The 18204-nt window shown below is 36.2% G+C and overlaps 1 protein-coding gene across 3 annotated transcripts in view; it reads right to left on the bottom strand.

Annotated features, from left to right (window-relative positions):
- The window catches only part of LOC306856765 (spectrin beta chain, non-erythrocytic 1), a 95316-nt gene that overhangs the window by 57376 nt on the left and 19736 nt on the right, over positions 1-18204 (bottom strand). For 2 of the 3 annotated variants that reach the window (XM_079396205.1, XM_079396204.1), the window contains exon 2: positions 6467-6679. In XM_079396205.1, the coding sequence (XP_079252331.1) occupies positions 6467-6611 (145 nt within the window). In that variant the 5' untranslated portion in view covers positions 6612-6679. The remainder of the gene's footprint in view (positions 1-6466; positions 6680-18204) is intronic. The other variant, XM_079396206.1, reaches the window with a different exon arrangement.

Raw genomic sequence — 18204 nt, 5'->3', positions numbered from 1 at the left:
TACCAGTATTTCTGCATGAATACATGCACTATGTGCAAACTGACTATGAAGGGTGAGCAGCACGAATGCATTTCAGATGTGTTGTTTTTCACTCATAGCGGGATAAATGTATGTAAGTGCGTGTTTCTGTTGGCACTGAGACAATCGCTTCTTTGGAAAGTCAATGAAGACACAATTTTCTGCGAAACTTCACATGATGCTTCGCTGTGATCTTATAAACATGTACTTGCACAATCCCACAATTCCAGTGGGAGCCTGTTGTAACGCAACACAACTGCTCTCATTTGACACCAAACTTGAATGTGCTGATTTCAGCAGAGCGAATCCATTTAACAGCCGATAATGTCTGGATACAGTGTTTCTAAGTATGACAGTGATCTAATGCGTTCATAAAGTGGGGTGATTTCACAGACATATGGCCGACAAACTTGGCGAAGGAGGGAAAGAGGAAGGACACGGGGGTCTGTGGGTGTTTCCTTTGTATTATGAGATGAACAACCATACAAACACACATCCCAGTACATTCCTTAGACTTCATCCTACAATTACATTGGATGAACCGCTCTCTGCTGCTCTGGGAAATACAGATATTTTGCTCAAATGGCAAAAAGCAATGTGATCTCTAAAAAAAAAAATCCCAATAAGACTGTCTGAACTCAAAAGTCGCAGTATGAACTCAAACTTTACTCAGCAAATGGTCTCCACGATTTTAGGAGATGCATATGAACCCTAAATAAAAACACAGCTGAGAAGACAATCATAATTAATGCGCAAGGACGAGGAGGATATTGCAGCGTGGCTGAAGTGAGTTTTGCTCGACGGAGCAGCAGTCACTCGAGCAGACCGACAACCAGCTCATTTATTTTTCACGACACCTGTCAATAATTTAGATGCTCGCGTTTCATTGGTGGAATACTAGTACGCTACCCCACAAAGCAATACTTGACAAAACCCTGAGTGTGTGAGAAACTAAGCAACCGAAGGGCCTTAATTAAATATTCATGATGACAGCATTACTTCTGTACCTGAAGCCCAATATGTTACACAATAACGAAACATGACTTTATCTATAGATGGTTTCAACGGCAACAACATAAACAAACGTTGTTGCGCATGCGCGCTTTTGTGGCTCTAACTTAACTTCCGGTAGACTTCCAAATAGAATCAATAACAACAGCTAAGTCTCTCTAGAGTAGATTATTTTTGATAACAAGCAAAATATGTTTACTGCTTAAAGGGGCCATATGATGCGATTTCAAGTTTTCCTTTCTCTTTGGAGTGTTACAAGCTGTTTGTGCATAGATAAGATCCCTAAAGTTGCAAAGACTAAAGTCTTTATAAAAGTTAAGACTCGACCACACCCTCCTAAAACGGCTCATTCAAACACGCCCCCACATGTCTACGTCACGGTGGGGGAAGATTTGAAAAACCCAAATGTTCACGCAATGAAAGGCGGCGGAACTATTATTCTGGCTGTAGTATTGTTGCTGCCGCCGGCGCCATGTCCTGGAGACGCTGTGTTTCATTGTGAAAGCGAAAATACTTTGTTTGGGCTTCCAGAAATCAGTGGTTAAATTGTATTTACAACACTGTTCCAGAACAGTTCAACCCAAATATTAGAGTGTGTGCAGCGCATTTTACGGAAGACTATTTCCTGAACCTGGGAGAGTAGCCTACAATGCCAGCTGTGCACAAAGGCTGTTTCTATAAAGTGGGGCAATTCCAACTTTGCAAGAACAGTCTGGCGCGTCTGACTCACAGCCTGTAAGTATGTTTTCATATTTAAAGAATTTGCCACTGACTATTTAAACACGAGTTTTGAGCAGTGTAGAGTAGCACTTGTTTGTTGTCACAAATGCAGACATGGTAATGTTTACGCGGCGCGATGCAACGTGATGCATAAAAAGACAGTATAAGTCCTTATAATCAGTAATTATGTCCTCACTGGATGCAACAAATGCCTCGTTTATAATGGGTTTAATTGTTTTTGTGTCGTCGAGCCGGGAAACGGCATCACAATATGGTAAGGGGCGTAACTTTCCATCTCACGCTTGAGGTATTCGGCCAATCACAACGCACTGAATAGCTGGCCAATCAGAGCGATGAGCTTTGTAAAAGTTTCAGATAGGAGGAGCATAGAGCAACAATAATGTACAGTATGTGGAAAATAATGTGTTTTTTGAACCATAAACCGCATAAACGCATTGCATTACACCAAATACACAAAATAATGTTCTTTTTAGCAATGTCATATGACCCCTTTAAATCAGACGGGCTTATTGAAAATGCAAATTCATTCTCTGCCAGCAGGAGGCGCTTTAAAGCGGGAGAAATAGAGGTTTACCCAGTAACGCTGTACACAAAGCAGTGCTAAGCTTACAAGCACTGCTTTATCAGGCATAATCAAAAATTCGCTTCAATGCAAAAGAATCTAGCGTGCCCAACACGCCATTATTTTTTGCGTAGTGACGGGTATGTTCAAGTAAGCTAGATATGTGCAGATGCTGTGAAATTAGGCTGTCATGAGTTCAGTCATGAGTTCAGTATTTGCGCTAAATCTGTGCAGATCTGGCTTACATGAACTTCCCCAAGAAATTAATTGGTGAACAATTTATGAAAAGTAACCCACCAAATTGGCTAGTGATTTGATAACGTTACCCACCACAGCTGATTTTTACCCGCATTTGGCGGATTGGTGGGTGTTCATTTCAAACCCTGCACCCAACTATTTATCTATTTAACTATACATCTGCCCAACTACCCATCCACCTATCTCCCCAACTATCTACCTATCTATCTCTTTACACAAATATCTACCTATCTATCCAACTATCTACCTGCCAAACTATCCATCTGCCCAATGACCCACCCATCTAGCTGTCTGTCTGCCTATCTATCTATCTATCTATCTATCTATCTATCTATCTATCTATCTATCTATCTATCTATCTATCTATCTATCTATCTATCTATCTATCTTATGACTATAGCAGATGTCTGCAGAGGTCATTGAGTTGACACAAACCTTCACAAAAAAGCAACTGAATGAAACAAAGTGTCAGAATCAATCTGTGATAATTCCTACACATGCTCGTGTTTGGAGGGAAGAGACTAGGTTTCTTCTCCTAACACAATTAAATGGGTGGTTTTGCCTCAATCTGGCGCCCCTGGGGCCGTGGGCTGTCGGGGAGGGCCGTATGTCGGAGCGTGGGCCCCTCTCATGCTCCAGCACATGGTCCACATTAGTGAGGTATGCCGACTGCTGCCGGGGGGATTCCTGACTTATCAGACCTCTGGGAGTGAATCATGGCGGTGTGATATCTGACTTCCCATCTGAGCCAATGACAGTCTGATGAGACAGCAAAGAGCAGCGCGAGAGCAAACACAACTCTTATTCTATTCAAAGAGATTTTCTGCTGCTAAATAACTAAATGTACATGTAAACTACACCATATGAGGAAAATATGAGTATTGCTTACTAATGAAAAATAATGCTGCAGTAGGTACTGGCCGAAGCAAAGTAAACATGAGAATAAAAATTGTGCAAAATAATGCTTGCCAAACTAAAACAAACCCCATCTAAATAATTCCTCCTGAAAGTCTTGATCTCAAATTAAAGGCTTGTTTTCCAGTATAAAAACCCACAGACATCACTAGTTTAACACTGTAGTGTGTAATTTCTAGCTCTAGTGGCAATTAGAAATGCACTGGAATCTCAGCAACAGAAAATATTTGACCGACACACTAAAATAAATTCATTTTCAGTTTCGGCTGAATAGTTTTGGATGGCCGAAAAGAGTGACATTTAATTAACACTTCTTCGATAACATTTGGATTGTGTCAATGTCTATTTAGATACATAAACTACAACAGGGTTGAACTACCCAATTGCACTAATTGAATTACTGCAACTTTATTTTCAGTTTAGTTTGGTTTTCAGTGCAAAATTAATGTAAACTAAACCTAAAACTATTTTTTTTAGTTAATAAAAAAAAAGCTGAAATAAAATAAAACATAAATATTAGATGAAAAACTTATAAATAATAAATATTATAAATACTAATTATATTTTTATATTTATAAAAATATAGATAATTTAAGTAATACATTTAAGTTATTAAATAAAAAATAAATAAAAACTAGCTCAACTTTAACTATAACTAAATATAAAAATAAAATAAATGAACCCTAAACATTAACGTTTTAAAAAAACTAAAAATGAATTCACTAAAATCAACTAGAATTAAAATGAAAGCTGAAAATATAAAAATAAAAGCTAATTCAAAATATGAATAAAATCTACAATAGTATATAAATAATACTAAAATTACACTGATGCAACACTAAAAGCAATAAACAGAACGCACTGCCATTGGTTGAATGAGCAGATAGCCCCGCCCACAAATCACATCATTGGTTGACCTAATGTTGCCTGCATCAGACTTGTTCATACGATACGACATTGAGGACAATCAACCTATTTTAGTTCAATTTAGTGACTCTGCATACTAAACAGGAAGATAATTTTATTTAATAATCACACTCTTCACCTTACTCTTGTTTTGGATCTCTTTCTTGAGCGTTATCCTGCTTCCGTGATACAGAATGAGAGGGAGAGCGAGGGCAGCTTATGCTCTGCTGCCCAGGAATGCAGGAAAACACAATCATGTGAAACGTAGGATGCTTACTGGAATGCTGGGGGCTTTTTACAACTCCAGAAATGGTTTGTGGTTTTTGGCAACAAAAGAGAAAGGAAGAGATTTTTCTATTTCTGTTTTATGTTCCATCTTCCTCAGTCGTGAAGTATTGGGGTGAGTCTCACAGAGAGCGGACAGGCCTGCTCGTTCATTAAAGTCGGTCTGTTTCAGCTCTGCCACCCTGAGAGAATAACAGCCCGGCGCTCATGAACATCACACCTCTGTAAACACAGCAACTCAAACGCATGACGCTTGGAGAACATGATGGAAAACAGAAGAGGGAAATATGCTACTGTCATCCAAGATATTATGGGAATAAATCATATGAAGAAAGAAATACAGCGAAACCCCACGGTGAGAATTATGGAGAGGTGGTGATGGTCTAAGTGTCCTAATTAAAGCCCGAACCCCTCCCGAGGAAGGCAAAATGAAAGAAATTAATACTTTTATTCAGCAAGGACGCATTAAATTGATCAAAAGTGACAGTAAAAAACATTTAGAATGTTGCAAAGGATTTCTATTTCAAATAAATGCTGTTCTTTTCAACATTCTAATCATCAAAGGAATCATGAAAAATAACATTTAGCATGATTTCCTCAAACATATCAACACTGATAATAATCAGACATGGTTCTTGAGCAGCAATCAGCATATTAAAATGAATTCTGAAGGATCATGTGACACTTAAGACTGGAGTAATGATGCAGAAATTTCAGCTTTGACTCACAGAAATAAATTACACTTTACAATTTATTCATATAGAAAACAGTTCTTTTAAACTGTAACAATAGTTCACAATATTACTTATTTTACAGTATTTTTGATCAAATAAACGCAGCCTTGGTGAGTAGAATAGGCTTTTCAGAAAGTCCAACCACAATTTTTATAAATAATAATATTTACATATATAATCATATAAATATATATATATATAGATAGATAGATAGATAGATAGATATATAAATAAGTATATATATATATATGTAGAGAGAGAGAGCGAGAGAGAGAAATAATTATCACATTTTAAAATTACAAAGATTATTATTATATATTTTATTTTTTTAATCTTTATTTATTTAATTATTTATTTTCATTATTTTATTTTGGAATTGCATCCTCTGATAAAAAATTCACAATAAAACCAGGGAAGTGCACAAAAAAAAATAAAAAAAAATAATAATAATTAAAAATTGAAATGCATCAAAATGGATCGGATGCATTACTATTCATCAAGTTCTCCACAAGACGTGGAGTGTGCATGCACCCTACAAAAGGTGCTTTTAGTTCATCACGGGTATGTTGTTCATTTAGGAAACTCTTCCTACATCAGCATCTATAGGAACTGCATTAAATATTCAACTCATGAATTAAACATCGTCTATTTCAATATTGATTTTATGTAACGCGTTCAGTTTCCTGTACGAGGCACAAGAGCCTCCTGAGTTGGTCTGTGGGCTCGAGGGCTTTGCTGTGAATCAGAAATGGTGTGGGAGCTTCAGAAGGAGCAGAGAAAGTGTGAACTTACGCCCACGTACTTCCTGCTCTCCCACACAGCAAATCACCGCATGTCATGTGCGAGTGGGCGTCATATTATCAAGCACTAGTTACAGCTATTCAAAGAGTAACAATACACTTCTGCTGATAATAATAATTACCTCTCTTTGTATTTAACTACAGCTTTCAAGCTCCAAAAGAAGGCAACGTGCATCCATTAAAACCTGATTTATCAACTAGCGTCATCACAGATGGACTTTGTGATGTCTACTCACCTGCCAGAGCCTTGATGCGCGAGCGCTCGAATAATCGGGCCGAGCTGTTCTCATTGTCCCATTCATCCTCCCAGCGGTTGTTGACACTGTCCGGGTATTGCTGCTGGATGTCCATGTGGTCGTATTCTGCGGCTACTGTCGTCATCCTGACCTCTGACCTTTCGCCTTTTCACCGTACACACTTCCTCATGGGCAGCTTCCTCTGAAGCCCTGCTGGAAGAGACGGAGGGGTCAAAGGTCATTATGGTTAGGGAGTATTACAGTTTCATGTACGAACCTGTGAAATTATTAGATACGTAACAGAGATGCCAACATAAACCATATTTTCTGCACTGAAATTGGAAGATAATCTGCAGGAATTTTGTGTAATGGATTTAAATAAAATGGGATTAAAATGAATTTGCAATTAGAAAGAAACATGAAATTAGCCAAATACTCAAATCAAATATTCTTTTTTGTGGTTAAAAAATTGCAAGAATATGGATATAATGGAGTATGGAATAAAGGGTCTGAAATAAAGAAATAATTATATATATATATATATATATATTATATATATACAGAAATTAAGAGGAGGCAACAGTTTCATTTTAACTATAATTTTTTCTAAAAAAATCATTAAAATGCATTTTTATATATAATTTTTACACACATAATGTAATGATAAAAAATTATATACCAATATAATTATATTAATATACCAAATACTATATATAATATATATAAAATATGTTGTAAATAATGTTTCTTTAGATATGTAAGAGATAAATGAAGGCAACAATTATCTAATTTACTTATTACTTATTTTTTTTAAATGCACATTTTGTTTGTTTTATTTTTTTATTATTAATTTGGAATAACATGCTCTGATAAAGTTCACAACAAGACAAGGGAGGTGTATCATGAAAGTAAATATAAATATTGACCTTAATTAAAAAAAAAAAAAAATTCTCCCCATTATCAGTGTCTCAGAATCACATTGGCGATTGGGGAAAGAGTGTCTAAATGAGTCTTTAATTGTTCGCTCTGCACAGCTGACCTTTGCAAAGAGACAGCACTTATTTCCCATCAACCCATCCTCCCTCTCCATCTTGAGACAGCTGCTTCAACATTCATTCATCCATCAAGAAGAAAATCTCAGGTCTGCTTTATCTTTGTGCTTTAAGCACCTGCTGCCACCCGTTGGACGACCCCAGAACTGCCCCTGTAACGTCCTATGATCCACAGACAAGCACAAGCATGTGGCGTTCCTCAGCCGTGAGATAACTGATATCCATGACAGGCCCGTCAAGCTACTGCCAGAACTACAAAAATGTAAGTTTCCCCGCCAAGAGTTTCTCCTGCCCGCTTCACTGCATTCAGCTCTGCGCTCCTAATTGAAATCAGCAGTCTGTTCTCAAATGCATGAGTGCATCTCAGCATGATCACATCAGCCCATGCTTTCTTTCACATGTGCATGATTCGCCCTAAAAGATCAGCAGGTTAACCCTAACCTAACCCTAACCTATGATGCACAAAAACACCAAATGCAAAATTAAAAGCATTGTTTTTCAGTGTGAAAACGCAGGGCGGTGTTCCTGCACGCAACATTTATCTTTCTAATTGCTACCATAAGGCATCGGTTGTAGAAAATCAAGTGTGCGGTTGTGCTCCTGTGAGATGTTTTTCTTCAAATACCTCCTACGTTACCGTCTCTGAGCGGCGCAGGAGCGACACGGTGCTAAACGTCACGGTACGAACGCAGTTTCCAGGGCATTTTCATCGTGAGAGTAACACCCGTGTCCCAGAAACTGCTGGTGGCGGTCTGCTAAATATAACAGCACTGCTGGGACGGGCTTTTTAACTTCTGAAGAGCTCAGAGATTCGGCTTCGGAGTGAGACTCCAGCAGAACGATAGCAGAGATGACACAGAGAGCAAGGACAAAGAGATCTGGATTCAAAACAATGTCACACTGACAGACCAGGACTGTGGTTTAATGATGTATCAGATGGTAATACTACGGTACTTTGATACTATATGGCACTGAACTACAATGATTGGGTACTATGTTATTTATTTTATTAAAAAATATATATTACCATGGTATCACATTCAAGATATATGGGATATTTTGCATGCGATACCATGGTAATATCATTTTTAATAAATAAATAAATAAATAACATCATGGGAAACTGGAATAATGATGCAGAAAATTCAGCTTTCCATCACAGGAGTAAATTGCATTATAACATATACTCAAATATACAATATTTACTTTAAATTGTAAAAAATATTTGACCATTTTTACTGTATTTTTGAACAAATAAACGCAGCCAAGGCGAGCATAAGAGACTTTTGGAGAAATGGCGCTAAAAAACAATTGTAATAAAAATAAATTAATTAATTCAAATTTGGGGAAAATACTGTATATACAAAACACACACTAAAACCCTTAAACTTTCACATTATCAGTTTCTAAATGCACATTATATTAAATAAGGAGTGACTAACTTGAGTAAATGCAGATATTTATGCAGTAAAGACGGCAGGTGGAGCCGCTGGAGACGTTCTCGTCTCAATATGTCAGCTGGACGGATGGCTTTGTCTGGCTCAAACACAAGACACACACATCTTATTGATTTTGTAAGGCAGGCGAGTGTCTATCCTCTGCAGTAAAAGCCTCGGCCAAGTGCACTGATGCATCGACTCAGCGGCCCATCATCACCGTCCTCTCTGACTCTATGTGTTTGCACAACAGAAAAACCCACGCAACCGGTCTCTGCAACTTCTCGCTGATATGAAAGGTTCATCTTACAAAAAGAACAGTGGAATTTGCATAAAGATGTAGCGTTGAAAAAACACACCATGAAAGTACTTTGCATATCATTGTATATTATTTGAACACAATTATTAAATACAATTTCCATGTGCATCTATATATTTTTCTTGACATGATGCTGCTGCAATACCACGTTTTTCAGATATGTACTATAATTAAAACACAAATAAATATAATTTAAATATGCTAATCATCCAGTGACATGGTATTTATCAAAATGGCATTACCACTCTAAATTATATTTGTCAGTGTTATTTTAGTATTATTTATATGTTTAATATTTTGAATATATATTTAATATTCAGTTTAAATTTTAGATTAAGTTTTATTCATTTTGTTATGTGCTTTTGCATGTTTTATTAGTTTTTCTGTATAGCTTCAATTTTTTTAATTTTAATTTTTTTTCAGTTTTAGTACGTATTTTTGTCATTTTTATTAGTTTTTTATATTTCTTATAGCTTCATTTTTATTATTTTCTATTTCAGTTTTAGTATATGTGCTTTTGTCAGTTTTTATTTCTGTAGTTTGTTGTGGTTTTAGTTTGTTTTGTCATTTTTTTTTTACAAATATTTCTATAACATTTTTTCTTTCAGTTTCAGTAGTTTTAATAATTCAGCTTGTCAAGGCAAAATGTGCTTTTTAAGTCATCTAATGCTTATATTTTATTTCAGATTTTTTTTTATTGAAAATGAATGAAAATAAAAAAACAAATTATGTTAATAAAGATGTTAATACTTTTTTTTTGGGGGGGGGGGGGGGGGGGGGGGGTGCCATAGTACTTTGTGTTAAATACTAATGATATCCAGCATGTGAATACTTTTATTAAAATATAATTTGACACCCTTTCTAAATCATTGTACCACGTCAAGGTTTGTAGGTACGTGACTCAAGGTTGAAATCATCCTGAGGATCTGAACAGGATATTTGTCTGAAAGCTGATCCAGGTGACAGCTAAGACCAGGCTTTATGATCGGGCTAACGCTAACACACGTTTATGTGAGAGTCAGCATCGTGTGTGTTTGTTTCCACCCATACTGCTGAGGTCAAAGCTAGCGCTAGCATGTACGCAGAGCCGTGCTAGTCTTGTCTGCAGAGCTTTTTATAGCAGCGGCACTGGCACAGACCCAGAGGCTGCTGGGACAAACTGCATTAAAGCACAGCAGAGATGGACTGAGAGAGAAAGAGATCAGATCTGGACCAAAACCATACAGGTAGCATTTCAGATCATACAAAATAAACATGCTAATCAGGGTCAGAAATTTACTTTTAAATTAATGGGCAATTTTGCCCCCTGGAACTGATTTCTAGGAGCATTTTTACCACATAAATTACCTCATTAAAATGTGTTGTTTTTATGTCAAATACTTACATTTAAGCAGATACTTCAATCAATCACAACACCATAGACTGTTACAAATCTTTTTTTTTTTCTTTCAACATCAACAAAAGTGCAACATTATTCTCATGTACATGTATTTACACAAAAAATGCATAATGTAAATAACCTATAAATAAAAAAAAACAGGAACACATTAGAGGGTGAGGCTGCAATATCATGGCAAAATCATTATTGTTGATTATTGCTTTTGACATTGTAATAATGATTATTAATATTGGAAAAACCATGGCATATTCTGGCTACAGACAAAACAAGCTAAGAATCATTTTCTTAGATATAGATCAAGCCTTTACGTTGGTTACTTCCCTATAGCATGAAAAGCAAAATGGTTATTATGTTGTAATAAAACACTGAAGTGATCCAAAAACCCTCGTTATAATCACTAAAGCTGTCTACACTGTAAACAAAAAACTAAGTTGAGCAAACTTCAAAGTTTAAGGCAACCAGCTTCAGCAGGTTTTTGAGTTTTCTCAACTTCTTAAGTTTATACAACAAAAAGTTGAGAAATTTCCTAAAAAGTAAGTTGAGAAAACTCAAAAAATCTGCTGAAGCTGATTGCCTTAAACTTTTAAGTTGGCTCAACTTCTTTTTATTATTTCTATTTTATGAATCTCTTACACCTTTCTTCATTGATGATGATGATGATGATGATGATGATGATGAGAGAATTTACGAGTTTCAGTCCGAATCCAGTCAGCAGCTATATTTCTATTCAATTATTTTTATGCGCATTTTGGGATATTGCATTAAAAAAAAACGCTGGATGGAAATGCCAAGATGTGCATAAATACTAAAAATGCGAATAAAATGCGCTTAACTAAGCAGGATAAATTTCTTATCCGGTAAGAAAACATGCGCACAAACTACGATGGAAACACTTTTACCAAATAAATGAATGCGCATCAAAAAAAGACATGGGACAGCATAACTGGACCAACCAGCGGACCGATCTCATCGCACAGCATCTGAAATGCTAGTTTTGTCAGTTAAAAATGCTGTCTGGTCAAAGTACTTCGTTATAATTAACTCCCAGAACTCTACGATAACATGACAGCGTTTCATCTGCATGCTCTGAAGTTTGTAATTTATTGCATACAAAAACTATTATATACTATACCTTCTCCAACTGCAGCAAACCGATTTTTTCTTCGTGATATTTAGCGCAAGTTAATGAGGAAGTGGTGATTTTGTTCAACTCACTGTATGGAAACAGTGCTTTACTTGCAAATGTTTTATGCGATATTCCAAGTTTGCGCTTAAGTAACTTTGAATGGAAACATAGCTAGTGTGTGCACGCAATGAACAACTCCATGTTTTCTGTGGTGATGAATAAAACGCCTTTGATTGGTCATAAGCTCAACATAAAGGCATGTGACCGCGGGAAAAGAAATGTTACGCCATGTAAGCTAAAGCCACAATGTTAGTGTTGTAAGCTAATGTTACTGTAAATCTAATGCCACCCTAACCTTCACTGTAATCGCCACAGCTGTAATAGATCTAACTTAATTACAAGGTTAAGAGGCTCCATTTCAGTTAAGATGTTCCCTTTACTAGGTTTTAGAACATTATCAAGTCATCTCGTCAGTCATAATCATTATCTTTCTGATGCACCGCTCTGCTGTTTTCACCGTGGTCCTCTCTTCCTCTGAAAGACCATTACAGTCTATTTCTCCCTCCATTTCTCTCCACAGATTCAATTAGCTGGTAAACAACATGAGGATCTTATATCAGATTGCTTTGACGTAACAATCTTCACAAACTGCTGAGCTAAATGAGATCAGATGCCATCGTTTTAAAAGGCATAACTGTTTTACCTCCATCTAAAAGCTGATTGGTTGTAATGTCACATGACCTATTCTGAGGTGTGGCCTTCTTCTGCTGAAATCACATACATTACCAAGAAGTTTGGAGTTGATAAAAGGCTCTTATGCTCACCAAGGCTGCATTTATTTGACCAAAAATGCAGTAAAAATTATGAAATATTATTACAGTTCAAAATGACAGTTTTCTATGTGAAAAATTGTTCAAATGTAATTTATTCTTGTGATCAAAGCTGAATTTTCAGCATGATTCCTCCAGTCTTCGGTGTCACATTTGCTGCTCAAGAAACATTTCTGATTATTATCAATGTTGAAAAAAGTTGTGCTGCTGAATTTTTTTATTTTTATTTTTGTGGAAACATGATTATTATTGTCTTCAGGATTATTTTGATGAATAGAAAGCTCAAAAAGAACTTCATTTATTTGACATAAAAATATTTTGTAACATTGTAACTGTCACTTTTTGATCAATTTAATGCATCTTTGCTGAATAAAAGGTCAATTTCTTTAAAAAAAAAGCATATTAAGTTCAAATATTGCAATTCTCAATTAACTAACTTTCATTACAGTGTTATCTTACTAACCAAAATATATAATCAATAGATAAACATTCATATAGTGATTAATAAGTAGATCAAATTATTTTATTATGTAGAATTATTACTTTTATAATAATTGCAACCATTATTTTGATTATAATTATAAAATATTTATTATAAAATAATAATTATAGATTATTATTATAAAAAAAATTCTGGTAGAAAAGTAAATTGTTGTAAGCGTTCAAGCTTAAATTGATTTTGTTAGATGTGTAATTTGATCAAGATCAATTCTTACAAACAAAAACAAAACCTTGACATTTTTCGTCTATTTTTCTCATCTCATCTACAAGGTCTCACACCTTCTTGCCTATTAATGGATGAGTTCTCTATACATATTTAGAAAATCTTTAAAAGCTTTTCAAGAAGCTGGCTCTGAGATTCACATCCCGGATCGATCGTTATAAAACCAAAATGGATAGCATCAGACGATCAGCAGTGAACTCATTAGTTACGGCTCTCTCTGACTCCATTTAGCCGTCAGTGTTTCTGCCCACCCTATCATCTGCAGGAAATGAGCGCTGGGATGCGGATAAACACTGTGGCCTTCACAAATGCCCTCTGTTGCGCTTTCATTTGTGTTTTGCCCCCCTCTCGGTCCCCATGAGCTGGAAACGACCGAAACCCTTCTGAGAAACACAGTAAAGCGGCTATTATGAACGAGTATGAATCCGGAAACTTCAACTCAGGCCAGAGGGTTTCATGTAAGCGCTTCTCAGGAATAAACGACCCCTGCACAGCGAAGCGTGATCGCAGCCAATAAACGGGCCTTCGATATGACAGCTTTGTGTTTTAGAGACCGACTCGAGCCAAGAATCATGACGGGAGATGCATAGAAGCTTGCGCTGCTCATCGGATTGAGATACGCTTGGAAACTGAGGCCTGTTGGTCGCAGGAGGCCGATGCATGTGACCTCCAGCAGGGGGCAGCGGCACACGAAAACAAAGACTGGCCTCAAACTAATGAATGTGTGTTGCATAGAGATTTGAACAGACCGGATCTGCAGGGTGAATGTCTGAAGAGATGTCATGAAGGGCTTTAGCTTGTGTGACACAGATGGCAGCTATAAAAACACGAGTATCTGATAAACATGTCAATGTGGATTTACTATCACGCTAAGATTCAGCACGTGGGTTAGAGTTCAATGCAAAGCAATTTCCAGGTCATATTTACAACACAAATCAAAGGAGAAAACAATTATATAAAGCATTTAATAATCTTATAATATTTTTTGGACTGTGACTTTATTTACTTTTATTCTCAAAAATAAAATAAAATAAAAATATATACTTTTGCATATTATTTACTTAACCTTTCTTTGCTTTTTTGGGATTTTGTCAGTGTTTTCATTCCCATTAAAATAAAATAAAAATAATATAAAATGCATAATACTGCATACATTTTTAGGACCTGGACACTTTAAAAATGTTTTTATTTTTTGTTTATTTTGAAATAATTTTTATTCTCATTCATGTATAAAATAAAATACAATACATTTGTGCATATTTTAGGACCTTAAACTTTGGATTTTTATATCATTCCAGTTTATATAATACAGTAATGAAAATAGAGTACTAAAAATTCTACCATGATGTATAATTTGTGTTGCAGAAATTACAGAATTTTGGGAATAAAATTATTAATTGTGTTGAGAATTAATGCAATGCACAAAAAAAGCACAAAAAATAATGCACAATGCAAAAAAACAAAATTGATATCAAAAATATAAATAAATAATTTTTGATTTTGGGCTGAACTGTGAGTCAGGCGTGTTTCCTTTGATCTCTTCACACGAGCAGAGCTTCATTTCTAAACGCTGATGTGTGAATCGCCATGGCAACCTCAGTGTTTCCAAATGAGTGAAAGAGCCTTATTGTGCGGAAAGCCATCAAACTCTGGCACAATGCTGCTTTTTCTCATTGTCACATAAAGCTGTCTGGACCATGTTAATGTGTTTCTCTGTAAAAAAACTGAGTCTGAGTGTCTCTGATAGCATGTGCGTTTCATAACAGCTGAGTTCTGAGAGTTCGTCTTCTCTGAATGTCACAGAATGTGAATATTTTAAATTATTTACTGTACGAGAAGGGAAAATCTTTCACAATAATACTTCAACTTTCACACTATCACAGTTTCTGCCACTGTATAATAAACATAAATGTCCATAAAGCCATGATAACACATCATTTGTTGTTCTAAGTCAATAGTTTCCACCAAAATACCATATTTACCATATTGAGATGTGATTCACTGTAAACTCATAGACACTTCCAAAATGTTTGTCATTTTAGTACCTTTCTTTGATTACAGTAGTGGTAAATACAAATGTATCACAATTTTACTGCAGTACTTAGTAAAAAACAATACTGTGGTATCAGCTGGTAATACCATGGTAAAGTACAATGATATTACCATCTAAAACATTATGATTTTTGCAGCTTTTTAAAAAGTATGTAAGAGAAAAGATGAGAAACAGGTGTGTTTCAAAAAGATCTCATGTTATATATGATTTTACATGAATAATAATATGATTTTTACATTTTTATAAAATGAAATAAAAATAAATAAATATATATATATTTTTGCATATTTTTCCTTTTTGGACTGTGACATTATTTTCATTCAAATTCAATTCAATTAAATTAACATAAAATAAAATAACCACATTTGTTACATGACTAACAATTAGACTTTTGCATGCCACTATTTTAGATTTTTACATAAAATATTAGTAAGAGCAATAGCAAAAGTGATGCTTTCTTTATCAAAACAAATAATTGATGAGTATATGAGTATGTGCTATTTTGGGAGGAAACTCTGGTTAACATGATACTGCCAATCTGACACAATTGTAATTCTTACAGCTTATTATACATTTAAAACACATGAAAAATGAAGAGGGGAAAAACAGAAAAATATGTGTTTTAAAAGACCCCATGTTCATTTATGATGATTTGACATGAATAACAATCAGATTTGTACATGTTCTGAGGAAAACATTAGCATGAGCAACAGTAACAGTGATGCTTTCTTCGTCTAAAGCAGTAATAATTATAGTAACTATGGTATTTTGGCAGAAAGTGTGGTTGCCATGGAGATATTTGTACAGGAGCTGCTCTCACAGACTGCAGGCCCGAGTGCGTGGGACAGTACTGAGATCTGCCACACAATGTGTTGCCTAGGCTACGCTGACATTATGCTGCCCCACTGATGGACGAGTGGGACGAATCCTGCATTCTGCTGAAGCCCTCCACCCCAATACAGCCCACGCACACACACACTTCACCCCGATACAGTGCACGCACACACATGCAAACGCACGCACACCATCCTGATACATCCCACGCTCACACACACGCGTGCACACACACACATACACACACACTCCACACCGATACAGCCCCCCCAACACACACACACACACACACACACACACATACACACTCACTCACTCACACACACTCCACCCTGATACAGCCCACGCACACACACACACACACACACACTCCACCCCGATACAGCCCACGCACACACACACACACACACTCCACCCCGATACAGCCCACGCACGCACACACACACACACACACAGACTCCACCCTGATACAGCCCGCGCACACACACACTAGGGATGGTAAGATTCACCGATTTGAGTGATCACCGAACTTTTTTTCACTCCCCGCTGGCTGTCAGCTCTGCTCGTATTACACTGAATCACATCGTGTTGAATCGAATCGAAATCGTATCGCACCGCATCGTAATAGCAGTGAATCGTATCACATCGCATCGGTAGCTACCTATATGTATCTTTAATGTATCGCATCGTTGGCTATGCATCGAGATGCGTATCGCATCGGCCTCAGTTATGAAGATGCACATCCCTAACACACACACACACAGACTCCACCCTGATACAGCCCGCGCACACACACACACACACACTCCACCCCGATACAGCCCATGCACGCACACACACACACTCCACCCTCATACAGCCCCCCCCACCCCCCCCCCCACACACACACACACTCTCACACTCCACCCCAATGTCATCAGTTCTGTTACTTCTGTGGTGCATATGTGGATTTTCTGCACGAGGGCGCCCTCTGGCTACCAGTATGAATGAAACACACATTACATGTGTTTATAACACTCAATAATGGCCAATCTGTCCTGTTTTGGGTAAATATCTGAAAAATTACCTCTCTCAAAAAAAATTTTGAGAAGACAAAACAATTTGCGCTTTTTCCAGATTACAGAAGTTTACAGGATTTTTTTTGTTGATTTGTTGCAAAAAACACTCTAGAACCGAGCCTTTAGAACCGAGCCGAAAACCGTGGTTAAAAAACCGAGGTATGTATTGAACCATAGGATGCAACAACTATATTGTTGCATCCCTAACACACACACACACACACACTGCAGCATCTCACTGCAGAAGCACCAGGAGCCGAACGCTCGTCAAACGGCTGATATGCTGCTATGTGTGGCATGCAGCCTGGCGCTGGTGAAGCTGAAATATCTGTGCTTCTGTAGCACCGTCAGCGGCCAGCTGTGAGAGTCTGGGTGTGCTCAGATGCCTGACTGACTGGATGATCGGAATGCCTTTCCAAAACATACTCTAAATGTCTGAAAAACATCCTGTATTCATTCATTATGATTTTGCATTAATAACAATTAGATTATTGCATATAAAATAAAATAAAATAAAATTTATAAAATAAAACAAAATAAATTTTTAGGACCTTAAACTTTTTTGGATTTTTTGGGATTGTGACATTATTAAATAAAATAAGTAAAACAAAATAAAATAGGATTTTTTTGGATTGTGATATTATTTTCATTCCCATTCAAATAAAATAAAATAAAAAATAAAATAAAATAGGACCTTAACTATTTGGGGATTTGTGACAAAATAAAATTCATTTCCAAAAATTGTAATAAAAATTATATTACATGAAATAATATATTAAAAAAATCTTTAAAATTATTTTATTTCTGGTAGTTGCCAAGGCTTTTTCAATTTTTTTTTTTAACGATGTATTTAAAAAAAAAAATAAAATAAAACTAAAACTGATTTTAGTTTTAAAAATTTTAAAAT

Source organism: Barbus barbus, assembly GCF_936440315.1.
Source record: "Barbus barbus genome assembly, chromosome: 37".
In the NCBI taxonomy this organism is placed as follows: Eukaryota; Metazoa; Chordata; class Actinopteri; order Cypriniformes; family Cyprinidae; genus Barbus; species Barbus barbus.
This window is presented reverse-complemented; position numbering and strand designations above follow the sequence as displayed.